Source organism: Ascidiella aspersa, chromosome 4, assembly GCF_963924565.1.
Source record: "Ascidiella aspersa chromosome 4, kaAscAspe10.2, whole genome shotgun sequence".
Lineage (NCBI taxonomy): Eukaryota > Metazoa > Chordata > Ascidiacea > Phlebobranchia > Ascidiidae > Ascidiella > Ascidiella aspersa.
The window spans coordinates 34,126,570-34,148,502 of NC_139450.1; the positions used below are offsets into that span (position 1 = coordinate 34,126,570).

At 34.6% G+C, this 21,933-nt stretch overlaps 2 protein-coding genes across 2 annotated transcripts; both read right to left on the minus strand.

Moving 5' to 3' along the window:
• Positions 1-1,184: 1,184 nt before the first annotated feature.
• Positions 1,185-20,333, minus strand: LOC146157633 (dual serine/threonine and tyrosine protein kinase-like). Its single transcript, XM_083388280.1, has 18 exons — positions 20,027-20,333; positions 15,005-15,117; positions 14,001-14,219; positions 12,921-13,013; positions 10,939-11,513; positions 9,746-9,905; positions 9,268-9,340; positions 8,508-8,634; positions 7,204-7,312; positions 6,882-6,965; positions 6,468-6,595; positions 5,917-6,095; positions 5,005-5,176; positions 3,958-4,087; positions 3,330-3,443; positions 2,333-2,447; positions 1,712-1,846; positions 1,185-1,514 (listed from the first exon to the last, which is right to left on the minus strand). The coding sequence occupies exons 1-18, from the start codon at positions 20,199-20,201 to the stop codon at positions 1,366-1,368; spliced, it is 2,850 nt and encodes a 949-aa protein (XP_083244406.1). The 5' UTR covers positions 20,202-20,333; the 3' UTR covers positions 1,185-1,365.
• Positions 15,303-17,594, minus strand: LOC146157634 (uncharacterized). The gene has a single exon (XM_083387176.1). It carries the CDS (start codon positions 17,041-17,043, stop codon positions 15,853-15,855), a length of 1,191 nt encoding a protein of 396 aa, XP_083243302.1. The 5' UTR covers positions 17,044-17,594; the 3' UTR covers positions 15,303-15,852.
• Positions 20,334-21,933: the final 1,600 nt, after the last annotated feature.

The window sequence follows — 21,933 nt, forward strand, 5'->3', positions numbered from 1 at the left end:
AGATAGTAAGGCAGTGTACAAAAATACAACGAATAACTTGGCAATTTAAGATTGTCACGGGCGGTTTAGGAACACCAATTGATTGAAACTTGGTAAAACGTTTAGAGCTTATTTAAGGATTTTGTTAAACAAAAGTTTTTACTACATATAAAGTATGGCAACATTGCACATTAGCGTAACTTTTAGATATAATGTGTTTAACAATGGCACTGCATATAGTTTTGCACTAAATACAATAATAGATTGTGCAGAAGTTATATGTTATTAAAGTTGCAAGGGTTGTAAAAAAAAACAAGATGCAGCATTTTTTTACCCCTTTACGTAAGTTCATAGCAACAACAAATTGTAAATATTAATATTACTGTTAAGAAATGAAGTTTAATCACATTCCCTACAATAAAGATATATTTTTGTTAAGTCTATGTTATATCATACAGTGTAATATTACAGCACCCAGTTTTTACAGAAAAGTACAAATGCAATACCTGGAATAATTAAGGTTGAAACCTGCATTGGAAGAACATTAAGGACAAATTATTTTCCATTTTCGTCAACTTTTGTTGAAATACAAACTTTATGTGCAATTAAGGACTGAATGTACAAAATGTCAATTGACTGTTCTAGAGCAGTGCTCCACAACCCTTTATCAATTTCGTCAACCCAAATAGCAAGCGTAACGTAGCAGCAAAGCTTTGGCGAGTACATTATGTTCACTGAACTTTGTGGAAAGCAAACAAACCATAAGAGATGAGCATTATTCTGTGCAAATTTAATGGAATCCATGCCTTAGTTTAGCTTCAGCTAACTTCCCGAGTTTCAGAGTAGACTTGCGTAGAACTAATCTCAATATATCCAAGCCATAGTTAAAGAACCCATGATCTAAGCAAATGAAACTACTGCAGTTGTCCACCATCAAACGGCGTCACAATTCACGGTTTGGAACACTGCTCTAGAGTTGTGCGTAAATATTTATGAGGTGGTGAAATGTAGTTTGTTTTAAATTGCAAGCAACAGCTTAACACATTAACTACAAATAACAAACGAGTAGATGAGAATCAAATTTGACTTTGAAACAACTTTGCTACCAAGAGTCCATTTTGAGTCGCGCCAGGTGAGTGGTTAATCAAAAAGTAAGTAAAATTTCAAAAAAAAATAAAAAAAATTGATTACTAATAACTTTAAGCGGTAAAAATCGTAAAGAAACGTAAGATAAAGTCGATCTAAAGTTCAGTAACATAAACATAATCTTACAGCAGACATTACGTCATCACCAGTGTGGGTTATTACGTCATCACTAGTGTGTGGTATTACGTAATAATTTAATCCAAATTTCACTTGCTTTTTTCTTCTGATCAGTGGGTGTTGTTACGTCACAACCAGCTTGTGGTGAATTCGAATCAACTTCTCGTGAAGAATGCCGGGAAGTGGCCGCTTGGTGGCGTCCTGGTGCCAACACTCGGTCATTATGACCCAACAATCGTCGCGGAAGCAAGTCAAGTACTCGGGACGCGTTCCTACAACGTCACAATGCAATAAACAACAACGTAACAATGTACAACAATAACTAAAGCGCACTAGAATCTCCTAATGGTATTATATTCAAAAGAAAGACATTACAACATTGTAGGCAGGTCTACAGCTCAGCTTACAAAACTTCGGCTATAAACCCCCAGGATTATGTAAGGTCAGAACCCAGTATAAATTGAGTTACCTTTCCTTACAGCGGTCCAGAGATGGTCTTTGGAGACACAGTTGCGGTAGTGGATGGGAATATGCACTGAAGCGGCACATAGATGCCAGAACAACACCCCAAAAGCGTAAACGTCCACACTATTGTCATACTGACCTAAAACGTTGCATAAAAAGACAAATATTAAGTCCACGTGCACACTGTTGAACTGGCCGGAAATTTTTTTTAGAATTTTAAGAAATACACATGTTGAAATTTAAACAAAATAAATCTGTTTATTTCAAAACGGCAGACAGGAGCAGTTAGATAAATTGATTGCAAGCATTTCAACAAAACTACAGAAATATTAACCGCAACAAATTGTGTTTCAATTAAAAGTTTTTTTCCATTATAAGAATCGAACATCACTCAATATAAACTTATATATTACAATATTTAAAATTGTTTTTTTTTTGACGACTATTATGACGTCAATAATGGTTATTGTTTTATGTGAATGCCAAAACAATTTAACGTAATTCTAGGTGGGTTTAAATAATAATAATTAATGCAGCAAAAAACGCTTCCATAGTAAACACTTGTATTCCGAGGTATTTTTTTTATATAAGTCTGTCCATATGTGGCTGTGTGGTCTGTGTGTACCTGAGAATAGCTCGGGGGGCATATGTATGGGTGTGCCGACGATGGAACCGCTCATCATGGCACTTGGCTTGCAGAACCCGAGGTCTGATATCTTGGCTCGGTTGTTACCGTCAAGCTGCAAAATAGAATGGACGATGATATTGTATCGCGACTACAGCGACTACAGCGACTACAGCGACTACAGCGACTACAGCGACTACAGCGACTACAGCGACTACAGCGACTACAGCGACTACAGCTCTAGTATCATCGGTGATACTAGGGTCAATACTTGTTCGATACCAATTCGTTGTAGAGGTCAGATTTAGGGAATCGAGTAGACACTTCTGACTGGAAAGAGTTTTTTGTAAACAATACTGTTAACAGATGGTTAATTTTATTTTATTTGAATGAAAATTGTTCTTTAATATCGCGCTTACCATAACTTCGTGTTTATATCTACCTTTTTTACTGAACTTGATATGCATAACAAAACAAACCCAACCCTAAAAAAGTTTTTATCAAAGGCAAAGTCAATAAAGGCTCAGTATTCTGTCGACTTTAAGTTTTTAAGCCACTATTATTTTTAAGAATTCTTAAAGATTGCAATTGCCTCGACCGTACGAAACCTGAATAATGCCAAAAGCTAAAAGCTTCACATAATTAAAAATATGGCGTAGGCTGTGCTGTTGCTATAACCTGGCCAACTAATCAACCCTTAAAACATAAAGCTTCAATCTTTACGACTGCATTAACAAAGATTACGTTGCAAGCAAGGCCAATAAAAAACACATCCAGTAAAACTCATAACACACACAACCACGACGTAATAATAATCAAAAACACCTCCTCTGGTAATTGTAATCGTTAAACAACGTTTCGGCAACATTTACACCCTAAAAAGGGCGATTTGTCCAAACATCGGTTAACAATTACAAATACCAAAAGAGCTGTTTTTGATTATTATTACTATGCCTGGTAGTAACAATTATATAGAGCCACTAAGTACTTAACCTACCAGTATATTCTTGAGCTTAATGTCTCTGTGTACAAGTCCTTGGCTGTGTAGATACCTTATCCCTTCGATAACATCGATGCCTATGCTCATCCGAACCAGCTCGCTCAAACCGCGCTGAAACAACAGTGATGTCATCAATAATGACGTATACCACAGTGACGTTTTAAAGATGGCGTAATTTACATTGACGTAAAATAAAAAAGCAAAACAAATTAGTTTATAAGGCTCGGAATAATAAGCAAGAATGGTCGGAATGAAAATAAATTATTAAAACTTTCAACATTTTTTATAGAAAAGGTTCTTGAGAAAAAAAAGAGGCATTAAGAGCCAGTTGGACAAATAAACGACAAGTGGGAATTCAAATGCAATTTTTTTATAATTTTATGTAAGGTCGTTTTTTACAGTGGAAGCAATGTAAAAAGTAAGTATAAATATTTTTATTAAAACTGACTAATAAATTGAAAATTGAGGTGCGTTCAATATCTACTCTTCCATACGTGTTTAGTGTTCACATTGCCTTAACCACTTATACGTGCGTTTAGTGTTATTTGGTGTGATGATTTCTGAACGTAAGTGCAAAAATACAAGTTTTTGCAGAGTAAGTTGTGTACAACGTATTGCTTATTACCTTGATGGCGCAATGGAGGTCTCTGTTCATTCTTTCCATGACAAGAAGCACAGCTTGATCAGAACCACCTCCATAACTGTGGTCGATCACAGAACCGTACAACTCCACTATACGAGGGTGGGGTGGAAGGCTGTGGGTACATAATGGTTTAGTTTGGTACGTGGGGGTACAACATTATTATTACACATATGGGTGATATTATACGTAAGGTTTAGTTCATTGATTTTACTGCTATTAGTGAGCACGGTTTTAGTACGGTACGTTAGGCTTATTATATTCAAATTTAGGCATTTTTATGAGGCGACAACTCCATAATACAAAGATGAGGGGGAAGGCTGTCGGAGTGTCGGTAAATGAATATGGGCATCATTGTTCTACGTTGGGTATTATTGCTAATAGCGGGTAGATGGGACTTAGTAGGGGACAACAGAATAAGTGGGTAAATTTAAGGATTAGTGGTATATAAGTGGGATATATATATATGGGTCTTAAAATTCAAGCTCCAGGCACGACGAGCGGATTACCAAATTTTGAAACTAATAAGGCCGCAAACTGTAAATCGTAATCGTAAAGGTAGAATAGCATATTAGGATATTTTCAGCAACGTATTGTGGGTGGTTGAATTATATGACACCCCTATGAGTGGATTTCTGAATATCTGCCTTATGTTCGTTACGTAAATACGCCAATTACAAGCTGCAAAATCGGACCCGACCTGGGTTTAATTTTTTTGGCCGGACTCGGGGTATTTTTAACAAAATTCGCAGCAATTGGAAATCTCACAAAGCACAACGTTTGAAAAACCATTAGCAGAGCAAAACGTCATTAAAGAAGTAAAAAAAAACTTACAATTAAATCACAATATAAACTGCAATCCGCTATTCCTATACCTAAATACCGTAACCGATACTAGTGGTAGCTCAAAACCCATTACTCGGAAATTTAAGAAATCTTAAGAAACTTTTCTTTAGAAACAAAACACGCGTCAAGCACGTGATCAGCACGCAGCGAACACGTGTGTAACACGCGGCGTTCACGTGATCGAACCTGATGCTGTAGTAAAACTCCAAAGCGAGGTCGTTCCAGTGTTTCTCATCGTGGGGAACCACCGATTTCACCGCGCAGCGCTTGGGGCCTTTTGGGGATTTCCCCCAGGGTGAACAGGCGAACACGACCCCGTACATCCCCCGACCCAACTCCTTACCCATCTTCGGCATACCTGGGTGAAAAAAGACAAGTGTGAACACAGGGATGCCGTTTCTAAAGATTAAGGGTGTCGAGTAGAAATGTCCGATAATATTGGATCGTAGTAGATACACAATGCCAAGTGGTAGTATCGCTACTCGTCCGATACGATACTGGGATGACATTGGTGCCGATACGATTAATAATAATTTATATGAGATTTAAGTTATGATATGCGTGTGTGAAATAAAAAAAAACAATATGTAAATTTATGAGTGTTTTCCTACAGGGATGTCACATCTCACGGGGCGGTAAGTAGTGGTGGAATGTATGTCAGAACAGTCCGGAACGGGGTTGCGTAAAAAAAACTTTTACGTAAAAAATGTTGTTTTTTACTGGGCCATACTTCCATCTCCTTAAATGTGTTTAAACTAATATTTCAGTAGCATATTTGACGTGCATGCCATTAAACAATAGCAAAGGTTTAGTAACTCATATACTTGTTTTCGACTTTCTGTTGTGGCGTAACTTTGTGACGTTTTCTCTAAATGTTTCATGCGTTTCAAGAAGATCCACTCGATTATAAAGACAATATTACACAAAATGCCTGCTAATGACTTGCTATTGAAAGAAAAATCCGGTAAAAAAAAGTTTTGAAACAACAACAAAAAAATAAATAAAATAAAACTGTAAAAATATATCCAAAAAATACTCTCCTGATACAAACATATCTATAAACCAATAACACCAACTTCCTTGATAAGTATCACCCACCATATTGCAGTTCATCGATCAGCGATCTGCTTCTCAGTGCAAGTTGTGCGATTTGTGGCGCGAGGATCTTCGAAGCGTGGTGTTTCTTTGCCTCCTCTTTGTCCAAACGACCCTGGACTCGTTGCTGGAGATGCTGGAGTGAGGAAACAAAATGCTCGTGGGCCTCAGATAACTGGGTCCTGGGGAAACAATCAAGTAATATTAACATGTGACAGTTGTGACACACATGCGATGCATCTGAGCAGACCTGCACTGCACAGTGCACACCTTAAAATTGTACAAGGGACACAACAAGCAAAAAAATTATGCCCTGTTTTACAAATTATAGAATTAAACATATTAAGTAGCTTGCTATAAAAATTTTTGAATGTAAAAATATGTCCATTATATCTTTACTATGATTCCTAATTTCTCAGGGGTGAATTTCGTTTACTAAGATGTTTGCCCTTCAAAATTAATCAATAAAAACCTAACATTTTTCTCCAAATTTTAGATGATGCCAGAATTGGTGGAATGAATACATAGAATCTGAAAAAAGCAGTATTTTTTACCTGAACTGGGAGCACATATGCTTTGCAAGTCTTGACTCGCACAAGTTGTCCAACACATCCTCAGCCACTTTACATTTCCAAGCAGAGTCCAAAGTTTTTGTGTCTCTCCACGACAACGAGTAAAACATCTGGGAGAAAATGTGAAACGGTTAAAACAACAAGTGAAAAGAAGGAAATATTTTCCAACAGTTCTGTTGAAGGAATAAGTGAACTAAAGTTTGTTAATAACTAATCATAAACCTACTTATGTTCTTTTACATGTTAAACCATTTTTATGTTGACAACACTTGCAGAGTAAAGTATAGTTTATTAGGCACTAGTCATAAACCTACTTCTGCATTTGTCATATGTGAAACATATTAACCAAAGGTTCATTTTTGTTTATTATGATACTTTAAAGTGGTTTAGTCATACTTGTCTTATTTTGTCGAGCACAATACTAAGAAGTGATGAACTAGAATGAACGTTTATCTCAACATTGTAGGCAGCATTTAAAATCTGTAACAAAAAATAGTAATTATGTTTTTTTTTAATTAAAGAAATAGTTTGTTCAAACAAGTTTACAGCGGAAAAATAGAACCAATTTCAAGTATTTAGATGAACTTGGGTGATAATTAAAATTTTGGATTGCAGCCAGATTCTAATTGAGTAAATATTTTTTAAACAAAAATTTAAACTTTGTTTTTTCAAAAAAAATTTTACAACAAACTGAAAACAAGAAGGTTTTTTAGTTTACCATCTTTAAGTGTTGGCTTGCCTCTTCTGACACAAAGCTGTCAATTCCATCCTCGTCAAAAGTTTCCAGGTGCATCAGACATCTGGACAACGTTCCTGTCACACTGTTGCTAAGAATTTAAATACAGCTGGTTAAAGACAGTCTAAATGATAAATCCTTGAAACTATTTTATTGGTGTTAATAAATAATAAGAAATCTTTAGCTGAAACGTTTATGTAGTTTCATGTTTCAAATAATTTAATTAATATTGTCCCAGTTAAACAAATATATATTTTGCATTATTTAACATAATCAATAAGTACTTTTGTCAGGAAAAAATAAAATACTGGTTTAACTTCCAGTTTCCTAAACTACCTTTGTGTTAAATATTAAACAAAATGGTTAAGTATTAAAATATTAACTGCAATTTGGTTGTGGAAACATAAAATTGTATTTGTCTGAACAAATCTAAATGATTTGCCATGTAAAGCAACAATAGCCTCATTAAGTCGTACAATCAGAAATAAAAAGCACCATCACCATTAAAAGTCAATTTAACAACAATGTATCTGTAGTCTGTACAATCTCATTGTTTAATAGGGTATTGCTTTTTCAGCAGTTTAGCAATACATAATACATTAAAAGTAAAATATAAAAGTTTTAAAGCTTATAAAGCAAGAATAAGGAAATTTGGTAAAAGTTTTCATTAAATATTTAGTCGAATAAATATTAGAAGACCTTTTTTCAACGTTTTAAAACAAAAATTATAAAATGTTCAAAATATGCAACCTACTGGTTGTGTATGGGGTTTAATATTCTTACTAGAGATCGAACGATATCACTTCTTTGGACCGACACCCGATTTTTTAAATTTTGTCAACCGATACCCGATACCGATTTTTTTATATACCTGGGAAATGTTGAAAACTCGATTTAATTAAAAATAAAATCCAAATAACGTTTTAGTTTTTATACCTTTATTAATTATTAAACAATTATTTTGCATTTTAAATTGGCGTGTCGCTAAAACTCAAAATTTTTTGATCAAAAAATGGGTAAATTCCTTGTTGTACAGGAAAATTATATCATATTTTCATACTAAAATATCAGCCTACATTTACCGATACCGATATATCGGTAGAAGCCAAATATCGGCCGATATTATCGGTACACCAATATATATCGGTAATTCTTACTACGTCTCTAATTCTTACTATGTTTTACTGCAACCTCAAGCCATTATGTTCACAAAAATAGTTAGTCATTTTTAACATTCACCAAAGATTACCAACTTTTTATAGGCTTTTTGAGTCTATTAAGCTTACCGAAGTACGTTGATGTTGTTGTTCAGTTTTTCAGCCGCAGCCAACTTAACATGCTGAAGAACGAAGTTTTGGATGTTTTTTGCCGCAGACAAAATAGTTGTGGGTCTTTTCACACCATTGATGTCAACTAGAAATTAACATAAACTTAAATATATTTAATAATTGTTATCTTAAGGTGATTTAGTTTCGTAAATCAAAGAAATACATGTGTTGTTTCGTTGTACGATGTTGGCTTTTAGAGAGATTTTAAGAAAATGCGCAGCTGAACTAATCTAGCTTTGGCGAGACTTCAACTCATCACCCTAGCAAAACAGTGATGGTCGCCTTACTGACTCACACAGTCTACAGTTTGTTGTAAATAGGAACAGGATGCATTGGTTGATTGGCTTCCTAATGAAAATACAACTAAGCATGTCTACCTACTGCAGAGTACAATATAAAGAAACAAAATCACCTTAAGATAACAATTAATAAATATTAACTAGCTAAATCATTTTGGGCTTTTCATGTGAAGTTGCAAATACAATAGGTAAATAGCTAAAATATAAACGTGTACATGATGTTCCTCAAAATATTTTAGATTTTACATATGGTGTCATAAAAAATAATTTCAACCCTACCTTATATATTGGAATAAAAGCACAAAAAATAAACATTTCTATTATTAAATAACAAATTTATCTCTAAATTTTCTAATATAAATTGTAGCAATTCTTTTCTTAGCATTTCAAATTGATAAAGTTTTAAAAGCACTTGATACCTTCAGCGTCGTAAGATTCTGTGAGTTGCATAATTCGCTCTGCGCATTCTACTTTTACAGATGATATGATATCCTAAACATAATGTGTGAAAATTATTGGTTGTAATAATTCATGAGATATACACCCATCAATAACCTTCAATTGCTTATAAAATAAAACTTATTCAAGGTCATTAAGTTTAACCAATTAAGTTGAACAAAACATGATGGTATTACTGAAACATATTTTTTTACTTGAATAATACAAGTTCCAAAAAACACAATGTGTAGCATTTTATTTCAAGGTTCAAGTTTAAAAAAAAAATAGGTACAACAAATGTTTTTTGTTGTGGACAATAAGTAAAGATTCATTTTGAAACGTCTACGCAGGCTTTACTAGTACTAAACTTTTTTAAAAGACACTTTTATGTAAAAATATGAAAATTTAATAATTTTCGTTTTGTAATTTGGAAGAGAAATAATAAAAAATGAAACAAACCATTATATCAAGTTGGTTGTGGGTTGCAATATCAAGTAACCTTTTGTAAAGCAATCGTTCTTGGCATTGCGCGTATTCGATACGCTTTGGTGTGATTAGTACGTCGCGTGACAGTGAATACACCTTTGAGATTGTGCTTTCTAACATATCGTGATGAAGACTGAAAAATGTAAAGATTCAGGTTTGACCGTGGAAATTTTAGGAAACTAATTGTAGAAATTGCGATTTGTAGCTAGTGAAAGCAGCTTAAGCCAAAAAAATTTAAGCAAAATCTTTCTAAACCAGTAACTGAACTAGAAGTTCTTAATATGTTTTTGTTGTATATACAGGATTGTCACACACAGTGTTTTTTTAAGGTGTTTTGGGGAACCAAAACGATCCCCCAAATTTCTCTAGCGGTTTCCCAAATTTTAGACTTTGGTATTTAAATGACACACTTGCGGTCTCTTAAAACTACTTAACGGTCACCCAAACCAAACCTTAAAAAAAACCCTGGTCACACAATTCAAGAAAAAAATTAGACATTCAAAAACGTTACCAAAACAAATTTGTAAGTTTATAAAGACCTAAAGTTGGATTTCTCAGTGATTTTTAATATAGGTAAAAAATAAAACAGTAAAAATAGGATGCTATTTTCCTCATCGCTGTCTAAACACATGACTTAAACATGTACGACTTTTGGAAAACATTGTTTTTATTCGCTATAAATCAGGGGTGACTAACACTTGGCCCGCAAAAGAATTTTGTGTGGCCTACGAAGCATTTGGGTGAGAATCGTTACAGGCAGGCGAAATAAAAGACGGAAATCGTAGTATGAAGTTGAGAGTTGCCACATCGACAGTTCGTCCTAATATCAAGCGCTAGTGCAAAAAAAAAAATCATTAAATGTTTATTTGTTATTTTTTATTATTTCGTATTTCAATATTGCATTAAATAATGTCAGCTGTATGGTTCGCATTGGTTTTGATTAGTATCGTTTGATGAACGTTTGATGAATTGCTTATGATTTTAACAGGTTTTATAGTATGAGCAAAAAGTTGTGCGGCCCGCTAACTTAGCGGTAACTGACAAAAGTGGCCCGCGACAGCAAATAGGTACGTCACCCCTGCTATAAATGTTATGAAGCTTAAAAAAACAAAAAATTTTCACTGCTAAAAATTTCAGCAAAATCTGTTGATATTTTTTTTACTGACCTGTTTTGAACAGTGGAAGCATTGGCAAGAAAGTACTTGAGCGCGGACCTGATAAGTGCAGTGAACATAGGGGCCACCTGGCACACGTTGCATGTATGGCTCAAATCAAGGTGGTCACAATATAAAGCTAAGTGCTCACAACCAGTATTATCACTAGCAGTGTCTGTCCACTTTTTTGCACATATTACGTCGTATTGCATTTCTTGTAGTAGCTTCTCAATATTCCACAGTGAATTTGTTGTGTGTGTTGTGTCACCATTGTCTAAACAACTACTTAAGTTGTTTGTCGAATTTGCAGCGTTTCTTTTGGTTTTAACGCACAGCAATGTTTTGCCATTATAGGAATTGTTAAGATGGCCTTGCTTGCGTTTTAAACATTTGTTAGAAACGTCGCTATCAAACCACAGTAGAACTGGCACAGTGGGCGATATTCGCTTTAGTGTTTGCAGCAATTGTGCATTGTTGTTTGAATTATCTCCGTCCATAGCGCAGATAAACAAAGGGATTGTGCCGTCGTTTATTGTATTTGACGATTCAGATAAACCAGTGCTCCCAGAAGAATTGTGTAATGTTACCTGTGATTGTAAACAATATTTTTTAGCTACAATTTAAAAAAATGTGATTTTCGTCACGAGAAGTATATTAAAATTTAATGGTGAAAATAACGGCCCAAATAGACGTAAAAGCGACATGCTTTATAGTTCAAACGTTTCGGCAAAATTCTCATGCCATCATCAGTGACATGATAGCCACAGCAGTTACACCCGTTTATATACACTTTAGTTGCTTAAAAGAATGATAAAAAGGTGCGCAGGAGATAAAAAGGTTTAACCATTAAACTTATGAACAGATCTGTATTGTGTTCCAAAATATATTAACATTAATCTTGTAAACGGCTGTATTTGTCTAATTCTAAATAGGTCAAATAGTGACACTATAAAATTACCGTATATTAAAATTAGAGATCATCCAATATCACTTTGTCGGGACAGATATCGTTAATAACTATATATATATATGTAGACTGAAATATCAACAAATTTTATCAGTAAACCAATATATTAGTCCAGGGGTCCGCAAATACGTTTTGGCGCGACCCAAAATTGCTACTACCGAGATCTCGCGACCCAAATACTTCTTGTTGTTTTTAATGCAATAGCTTTGCTAAAAAAACACAGTAATTTATTGCGTTTCTATTTAAGACAGATCTATATGTTAAGCGTTTTTAAAGAGAAAGGGTTCTGTAACACAACTGAAAAGAAGCCTTGAGTTTTACTACTTTTGATGTCTCATTCAGATGACAAATATGATTTAGCAACCCATATGGGTAGCAGGCTTGCAGCCCTGCCATAACCCCTTCAACACACGTCCGCTATTGCGCTTTCTTAGTGCAATAATTACTGACAAGGTGTGTAAAGATTTTTTTGCGCGAATCACTAAAAACGCCCGACATCTCATCGCAATCGATTTAGGAAACTCAACATTATAAGGCTTGCATCAAAGGATTTTGGGACACGATGTAACGAAAAGAACTTACAACGTTTTGGTTACAGAAACGGGATAAAAAACTAAAGAGAGTTTTTTTTAAAAACATATACCATGAAGTAAACCCAGATTGCGGTAAGCAGGTCAGTTTGGTGTGGTAATGGCCAAAATAGTGTTGGATTGCAAGCGCTCTTTGCCATCACCTGGATCGAACGAACACTCACAACTTTTTACGGGGCTTAGTGTATATATTTTGCGTGACAATTTTAGTCGCGCTCAAAGTAAGACAGCTATCTTGTATACAATTCAGTGTATTAATGGAAACAGAAAACTTAAAATATAGGCCTCTATTAACAAGCACAAAATATAGGCCTCCATTAATAAGGCTTTCGCGACCCAAACTGAATGGTCCCGCGACCCAAATTGGGGTCACGACCCCGTATTTGCCGACCCCTGTATTGTTCTATCTTTTCAAAATTAAAAAATGCACATCATACCTGCAAGCCATAGCTAAGAATAGACTTGCCCATTAGGACTTCAATTCCATAAACATTGGAGTTAACATCAGCCAGTAGGTCACCAACTGTACCCTGTAACAGACGCATAACTTTAAAGGAGAACAGATGTACAAGAGAAGTTAATTAATAAGTATTAAGGTAATACGCTTAAAACAATTTTTCAAAGGACCCATTTTATGTATTTTTTAATTTTAAATAACTCATAATGCTTTAATGAAATCAATAACAAAGTTTTACTCTTTTTTGTTTATCATGCATTTAGTAGGGATGTTCAAAGTAGAATACCAAGGTATTCTAGAATAATAGGTTTCGAATCTAGAATAACGAATCCAGAATATCGAATCCTAGTATAATTTTATTAAATTATTTAACCTCGAATTTGTTTGGGGAAGGGATTTTTTGCTAACATGTGTACATTATAATAAAAAAAATCTTCCATATGTTTAACATTCTTAACAACTGTCATTTGAAGCAGTTGTGTAAACTGTAATATGTCCACTGTCCAGGTTGTTGCCAAAACTTATATTTTTGCCAATAGTGAGTACAATGCAACACCGAACACAGAACAATTCGGCCCTGTTTTTAAAGCATTGTTGGGTTTTTGTGCTTCTTTTTTTGACTAAAATGATCTGTTATGCAGTCAAATAATGTACTGCAAAGAATAAGTTACTATTGACATAACGAATACTGGACAATTACTGTATAACCTCAGTTTTGTGCATGTATAAACCAGTGTTTCCAAAAATAATTTAACTCTAAATATCCTAAGTAGACAGAAAAGCCATTGCAGACGCACCGATCAATGATCGACAGATTTGGTGAGTTTGCGATGGCTTTTCGATTCACTTAAGATACGTAAGCCGTAATCGTTGGTCAAAAAGCAGCTTTGAGGGGCTAGATCACAGTTGTTAAGCATATATTTGTGTGCATCTTTCATTAAATATTAATCCTGAGTAATACTTATATGGTCAACTAATTTAGGTTAGCCCCTTTGAATGTTCCGTGTTTTAATAAAAAAGACATAGTTGTATTTTTAGTGGAAATATAATAAAATCTTACATCGCCAATAGCTTCAGATATTGTTGAGGTGCCGGTCAAATATTCTCGAATATCGTCAGAACAAGAAAAAACTTTATCGACAGGAATCAAGTAATTGTCAGGCAGAGTGACGGCAAGTTGGTGGTTTGCGCCGTGCTTTACCACCACTTGATGTCTCTTTTGCAGCCATTTTTCACAGTGGGTTGGGAGAATATTCTCACATAACATCCAGTTTAGGCACTGTAAAAAATTGTGTTCTATTATATACTAAACCAACATATTTCCTAAAACTGCAGCAAAACACTTTGAAAAAAAAAAAAAATATTTTTTTTTAAACCTCAAAACTTAAAACACAACTAGGCACTGTTAAAAGTTAAAGAAATTAAAAAGAGGAAAAAATGTGACTTATTAAATACTAAGCATCGAAACAAAAAAAATTAAAAAAATTATAAAAACAAAAAATAAAATGGATATTTTCTTAAGCGTCAAAACTTAAAAATGTACAGAATCTGGTTTTGCTATGTTTTTAGCATTACTTTAAATATAAAGGCTATAATTCAGTTTATTAATAAGTAAAATATCTTTTTAGGTAAAGCTAGGCTTAGTTCCTAACCTGGGTAGGATTATTTACCATTTCCATGCATCAAAACATTTCGACTTAACCCACACAACAAAGCAAATATTGACACACCAAAGGTTACAAATGTTAGCGTAAACCTTCGTTCAGTTTAATGATATGCCGTTGTGCAAACTTATTGTATGGAAATAATGTGGTACCATTATGTAGTTAATGTAGGAGGGTTGGGTGAATACATATGGTAAAGCCAATATCACAAAGTCTACATTTTGTACAGCTAATAAAAAATAGAACTCTGTTCTGAAAAAACATGATATATATATTAATCTATGTACCTAAAAAGTTAATATATGTAGCTAAAGGTCCTTGAGCACATTCTGACTTAACATGTATTTCATACTGACCATTGACCACTGACCATCTCTTTTTATAACAAAATGTTACTTACTCTGCATTTTGTTGCATAACTTTCCCCCAAAATATGAACTGAATTCTTATTTTTGTCAAGAATGTTTTGCAGTTGATCAGCATCTAGGCTTCCTGCAAAGTTTTCAGGCAACTCTGCAAATAAACAAAGTTTGTTTGTTGAAATTTGACAACGAGCCATGATATAGAGTTAGCAAAAGTCGCAAGTTACTGTAAAGTTTGTACAAGCAAAAGTAAACAATTACAACAAAAAATGGAACAGAAATTACATTATGTACAATTATTTACACTTGTTTGATTACAAAGCAATTATTGTGTACCACATATAGCCATAACCACACAACACTAGAAGTTGGCTAGCCAAAATAATGGAACAAAAATACTTCGTGGCACTCAAAAGTGAAAACAACACTTTAAAATATTTCTTCCAGAATTTCAAAGCTTGTACAACATTAAACATTTTAATTTACAAAACAATTACTGGCGCAGTGTTTTTTTATGTAAAAAATTCTTCCAACAGTTTTTCAAAATATCGCTGCAATGGCCAATATGTTTTTCATATATCTAGATAAAAAGGTGTTGCCTTAAAAAAGTTATAATTAGAATTTTCAAAGCAGTAACAATATCTAAATCTTTAAAAAAAATGGTCAAGGCAATAATATGTGTTAATTCAATTATTTGACTATTTAAATATACTAAATAACACCAACAAAAATTATTAGATACATGACTTTTTGAAGTGTTCTTTACAATGTTTTTATTTTTAACAAATATCTAAATGGCAACTTGAGTTTTGGCAGTCAAAATTTGAAAGCAAGTTTTTTCACAGCACAGATTTTGGCCGCGAATAGTTCCCAAAAGTTACAGTTTTCACTGGTGGGGTGGATAGGCGTTGTACTGTGCTTGTGTATAAGGTTGTTGGTACTGCTGGGGTGGTACTTGTCCATAACTAGCCTGTCCTGCCGTGGTTTGTTGTGGAGCAGGTTGTGGGTAGTTTGGGTAACTTGCAGGTGCAGCTTGGCTGCTGTAGCTGTTCGCTTGTGGCATCGAAGCAGGCTGGTGCATCGCGTACTGTGCGTGTTGTTGTCCTTCTAACGACTGTGTGGCCACTTGGGGGGGCTGAGAGAGCATTTGTTGACCGTGAAGTTGTCCTGGCTGGTGGGGATGCGAAGAAACTGGATGGGATTGTGGCGGAATTGGATGAGATTGTTGAGTAATTGGATGCGATTGTGGCGGAATTGGATGCGATTGTTGAGAAATTGGATGCGATTGCTGAGAAATTGGATGAGTTTGGGGAGAAATTGGATGAGTTTGGGGAGGAATTGGATGAGATTGGGGAGGAATTGGATGAGATGGTTGAGAAATTGGATGAGACTGTTGAGAAATTGGATGCGATTGTTGAGAAATTGGATGCGATTGTTGAGAAATTGGATGAGATTGTGGTTGTCCTTGATGTGTCTGTTGAACTTGTGGGTGCATTTGAGCTTGTGAGTGTTGTGGGTGAATTGGCTGCACATGAGGCTGCATTGGCTGAGATACATGCGAAGGCTGCATGTTTGGTGCCGTCTGCGTAACATGGGGCTGTTGAGCTTGCATCCCATGCATCTGCTGCGCCTCTGTTCCTGCTACGCTCACATTCTGCCCTGCAACTGCCAAAGTTTGTGGGTACGATTGCGAACTTGCAGTGTACGAGGTCGCGGTCTGTGAACTTTGACCCGGGTACATTGTAGCCGGGGGTCGTGAGGTCGGCGCCGATAAAGCTATTGTTGTTGCTTCCGAGGTTTGCTGAGCGGGGGCAGTTTGTCCACCAGGTGGGGCTGTAGCGGAGAGCATAGACTGTCCACCCCCGGCTTGATTTGAGTCTGCGACTGTAGCGAGCCAGACAAGGTTGCGATGGAGAACTTGCTGATATTGGGAGCATTCCTGAACTTTTCCCTTGGATTGGTATTCAGATATGCACTGGATAAGGTGGCTGTTCTCGTCAAGCAACTTTTGGATGGTTTCTTGATTTACTGTCATCTTGGGATTGCGGACATTTTGTGGAACAAAAGCAACCGACATTTTCAAATTTGTTATATATTTTTTTACTTTTTAAGTTTTGCTGTGCACAATAAGTAACTTTGCTAAAAATGCAAATCTGTAGTTATTTATATATATATACATCCTTAGTTAGTACATGTATATCACTAACTAAAAAGCCCAAAAATAAAAAAAATAATTTACTGATATAATTTGTAAGCATAAAATTGTTTGTTTTTTTTAATTTAACATATTGTCTTCTGACCTTTAAACTCTAGGCTGCACTTATTAACAACACAAAATAATCATGTTTTAAATCAAAATGACCAATGGTTAAGCAAACAGTTCTAGGTAAACAACATAACACTAGGCTATGGAATAAATTGCAAAGCCCAAACAGAATTAAGTGGCATATTTTTTTATATTTTTACCGTTCACAAAATGAACCTACTTCTGTATGGGCTCTGATATTCATTCTACATGAAGTAAAATCATTTTTCCCTTACCATTAATTTTATTTACGTGTAATATATACCACGGGCGGGCAAACTGCGCTTATCCACAATGCTTTTGTGCAGTATGGCAGAATGCTGGCGACTATGTCGGCCGAAGAATCAGCCAGAAAACCGAAGAAATTGGTGCAAAAAAAAATTAAAGTAAAAAAAAAAAAAATTGAAAAAAAAATTATTTTTTTAAAAAATTTTGTTTTGAAAGTTTTTTTCCAACATCCAATTTACAAAATACCTTGTGGTTGTTTCAACACATATTTAATCACATCTATTTTTGAACAGCGGAAATATGTAATAACAACATTACATACTAGAATTGGCAGAAATTAATTTTGTTTGTGTCATTTTGAAAAAAGTTTATGGTAGTGTGAAGCACGTTGTTTAGTGAGAAAAAGCCAGCGTAAGGCATATAGACTGTTTATTATTTAAAAAGTACACGCTTTTGATCATACAATTGTTACGTGTTGGCAGTTTTACTTTGATTTGGCAAGTACTTCTATATTGGGTTGATTTCCTGCATATTGAGTTGAATTCCCCATTCCTGTTAAATGTACTGGTATAACATTCGCATCGGCATATTAAGGATGTACCAGGCTATGCTTCTCCCCCTAAGGCCTAAAGTATATTTTTGGTTGTTTAATTACGCATAAAATTTTTGCGCTTCGCGCCAACTTTAGCCTGGTTTTGCTAGGTTTCTGTGTCTTTTTTTTTGTAGCAAATCTATCCCAAAGGTAATATGCATACTATGGGGCATGTTGCACTGTGACTGTGACCATTTCTATTAAATTTTTATTATAAATGTCATTATTTCGAGCAATATAAATTGGAAATTTAGCCAAAGAATATTTTTTCGTCTTTTCAATCTCGTTTTGAGCAGCACATTTTTACACAAGTTTGTCTGAAAACAGCAATCTATGTAACACTTTTAAAGCAAGAAAAGCAAACATGTACGTACATCCCCAGGCCCCAGGTTGTACCTTCACATGTCCCTTATGGATTTGTTAATGACTTGATGTCACAAAAATTTTTGCGCCTACGGGACGTGACCACAAGTCGAAGAATTTTCGCCAAAAATGCTTGTCACCAGAAGGCTGGCAAGATTCTGCCAGCCTGCTTTTGTGCCTCATTTTCCTGAGTATTATACAAATTTGAAGAGAACTTTGGAGCATAATGACCGGAATGTTGTAGTTAAACGTAGACTGAATATCATAGCCCATACAGAAGTAGGTGGCATTTCGATTGTTTCGAATAAATTTTAAGACAATGGCTGGAGATTGTAGTTGGTCGTAAACAATATTAAGGCCCATACAGAAGTAGGTAGCATTACCTTAATAAATATATCTTTATTCATTTCAAACTGAACTTCAGTATTACTTTGGGGGTCATGTCAGCTAACTATAATTGTTTTTTATGTATGTTAATCCACTTCATTGGGGTATCTTTGTTCAACTTCTTAAATTAGAATGCAACTCGCAAAACGAAAAGTTTACCCACCCCTGACATAGGTTACACTTATAGATAACACAGTTAGTATAAAAAACTATGAATTACATTAATATATATTATTTCTATTCATGTAAGGCACTAACAATTTCTAAAAAAAAGCAGAGAAAGATCCTTTTTAAAAGTTAAAATAGGTAAAAAATTTAACAAATGAGAATTGACTCTGAGCATCCTAAATAAATTATATACCACATAAACGTACAGGTCGCATAAAACTGTTTGAAGAGCAGTGGTTTGGCCTCCACTAAACTAAGGGTAAAGCTCGGATAGGGCAGGGTCGCTACGCCCTGTGGAGCACAGCTTGGAGTTTAATAACAATTGCCAGTTAGGTCGTAGTTTAAATGTTACATAAAATCAGATCTTAAAATGTCAAATAACATGACATTTTAAGTTACAAAACCAGACACTGGCAATGGTGTTGTTTTAACTAAGGCCGTTCTATGGCTGGTTTATAAGACTGAGGACTTGGGTCTCAATTTTCCATTTTGAAAGGGTAAACTTACAACTGATTCACAAAATCAGAACAAAGCCCATTTATGTAGATGAAAGTGACTAAATATTTCAGATATTTAATGAACAAATCTAGACTGTGCTCCATCCTACCCACAAGTTTGTATGCTAAGCGCTTGAAACTAAATTACTTTAATTTAAACATTACCAATATATTTTAATGTTATTGTCAACTAAAAACTGATTTTACACCAACAACAATTTTATTTCCTGAAATATTGGCTTCATAAAAACAAAATTTTACATACAATACACTATAAAAAACAACAAGTTTATAGACTCTTGACAGTTTTAGCATGATATAGAACAAAAGTGTTTTTAACAAAGTGTTTTTACCAGACCTTACTTACGCTGGACATGAAATAAATTAAAATAATTTTGAAAAAACATATGGTTAAAGACTTTTAAAGAATCATAAACTTTGTGACAACCCTGTAAAAATATAGCCTAAATTTACAAGTGCACATTGCCCATGGTTTATTATTGAAGCAAAATGTTCTTACCTAATGATTGGTTGCTTTCCACCAGTGACAATGTATCCTTGTAAATACTTTGTAGCTTGGCTTGGTTTGCTTGAAATTGTTCGAGCGATGCAATCAACGGACACATCTTTTCACAAGCGTCAGAAGCACACTCCGACATGGCGCATTGCGCTTTGATTCTAAACAAATAATACATAAATGTTGATAGGAGTAAAAACTTTATCCATGCTTCTGATTGGAAACCTTGGACATTGCACAGAATAACACTTAACAAAGTAATTGGTCGCCCGTAAAAAACATTAACACTGCACTACAAGGCTACATTTAAAGCAAACACTATAAATGTGTCACCGCAGCGACAGGCCTTTATTTTTATAAGTTTAATTAGACACAACCACCAGCGATAAAACATTAAATTATATTGGTTCAAATTATCCAAAATAAACAGCAGAATTAGATATGAATCCGATTTGGGATTTGTCATTTTACTTTGAACATCTTAGTAAAAACTTCACCCGCGTTTTAGTTTGGAAACCTTGGTATTGTAGGGAAGAGATGTTTATGCAGCTTAAACCTTGTGTGGCTCCAATAAAGGTATTTCTAAAATTGTGTGGCTGTAGTGTAATGAATTGGACAAAACCATGCGGCAGTTTACGAATTACTATTGAAAAAAAAAACAAGCATGTTAAAGTTTTGTGTGTTTGACAGGTTGGAAAGTTAGGATCAAGTTGCACAAATCAAATTTATCAAGATGCACAATCAACCTGTGGCCGTGCAGTTCTTGAGAAATCAATGTAAAATAAGATTAGCCGCTAAAAATCATTAAAATGCGTAAAACTTTTGCTGCGGTTACAGTTTTGGGTATGGTACTTCATTTTCAGCCGTGCAAATTTAAAAAATGATTTTGTGACAGTCGTAAATTTTAGCAGAAAGTTTATACGCGCAACACAGGCCAAAGTCCTCCAATTGGTCTGTTTGGAAAATTTGTTGCATATTTTAAAATATTTTGACACAGATTTAAAAAAATTAGACATTGAGTGTTGAATTATAACAAAAACACAAGTCAGGAGGATTCAATTGAATACTGTCTGAAGTAAAGTTTGCATTTCATGGCACTTTTCATTTTTTCATTGTGAAGTGCCAAACTTTCAGGTGTTAAATAAATGTTTTATCCAGAGGTTCAAAGCCAAGAAAAAAAAATGTCTGGAGTATACCTGCCATACAATGCATACTGAAATAATAAATCCATGCCATGTAAAAGCAAATTAATAATAAGGTTTAAGCAAGAGACTTTTTTAGCACTTGCATATCATTTTCTGTACAATATCGGGCTTTAGAAAAGCTGCAGCCTTGTTTTTCGCATTGTCCGGCTATAGGTTTATCTCGTTTTTTACGCCTTGTGGTTTTAACCGTTGTCCATTGTTGTTTTTTCTTTCACTGTTTGCCTGACATGTATATTTTTTTGACTATAGTTACAATAACATTGCCCAAAAGAAGCCTGCCGAATAGGTAGACGAACATTGGTACTTTAATCAAATTTTGCAGGAAGAACAATTTTACAAGTTAATAAGAAGTTGTTTGAATAAAAAACATTTCGGAAAAAAGGTTCAATATTTTTGGCAAACATGAAAAAGCTCAGGAGACAAAGGTCGAGTTGAATATTGTAAAATCTTTGCGGGTTATCATAAGCATTTTAGGGAAATTAGTCCAGAAAGCCGGCATGTTTGCAATTTACATTTTCTGAAACTGAATTTGATGACGATAACAAGTTTAGGAAACTCCATAAAAATCAGAAGTACACCTTTTTGTAATACAGAATGATATACTAATATGGATTGCTCCAGAACCTTACTCAAGCAGTGTTTTGAGAATTGTATTAAAAAAAGGACTGAGAAATACTTTTATGTCTAAATGTTAGGTTCTCCTTC

Bases quoted from the DNA above. Each gene is read 5' to 3' on its own strand.
- LOC146157634 (XM_083387176.1), bottom strand. From the start codon at position 17,043: ATGTCGGTTGCTTTTGTTCCACAAAATGTCCGCAATCCCAAGATGACA.
- LOC146157633 (XM_083388280.1), bottom strand. From the start codon at position 20,201: ATGTATTATTTGTTTAGAATCAAAGCGCAATGCGCCATGTCGGAGTGT. The intron at 14,220-15,004 runs GTAAGTAACATT...AATTTTTTACAG, and splicing joins GTTATGCAACAAAATGCAGA to TGCCTAAACTGGATGTTATG. The intron at 9,906-10,938 runs GTCAGTAAAAAA...TACATTTTTCAG, and splicing joins GCTTCCACTGTTCAAAACAG to TCTTCATCACGATATGTTAG.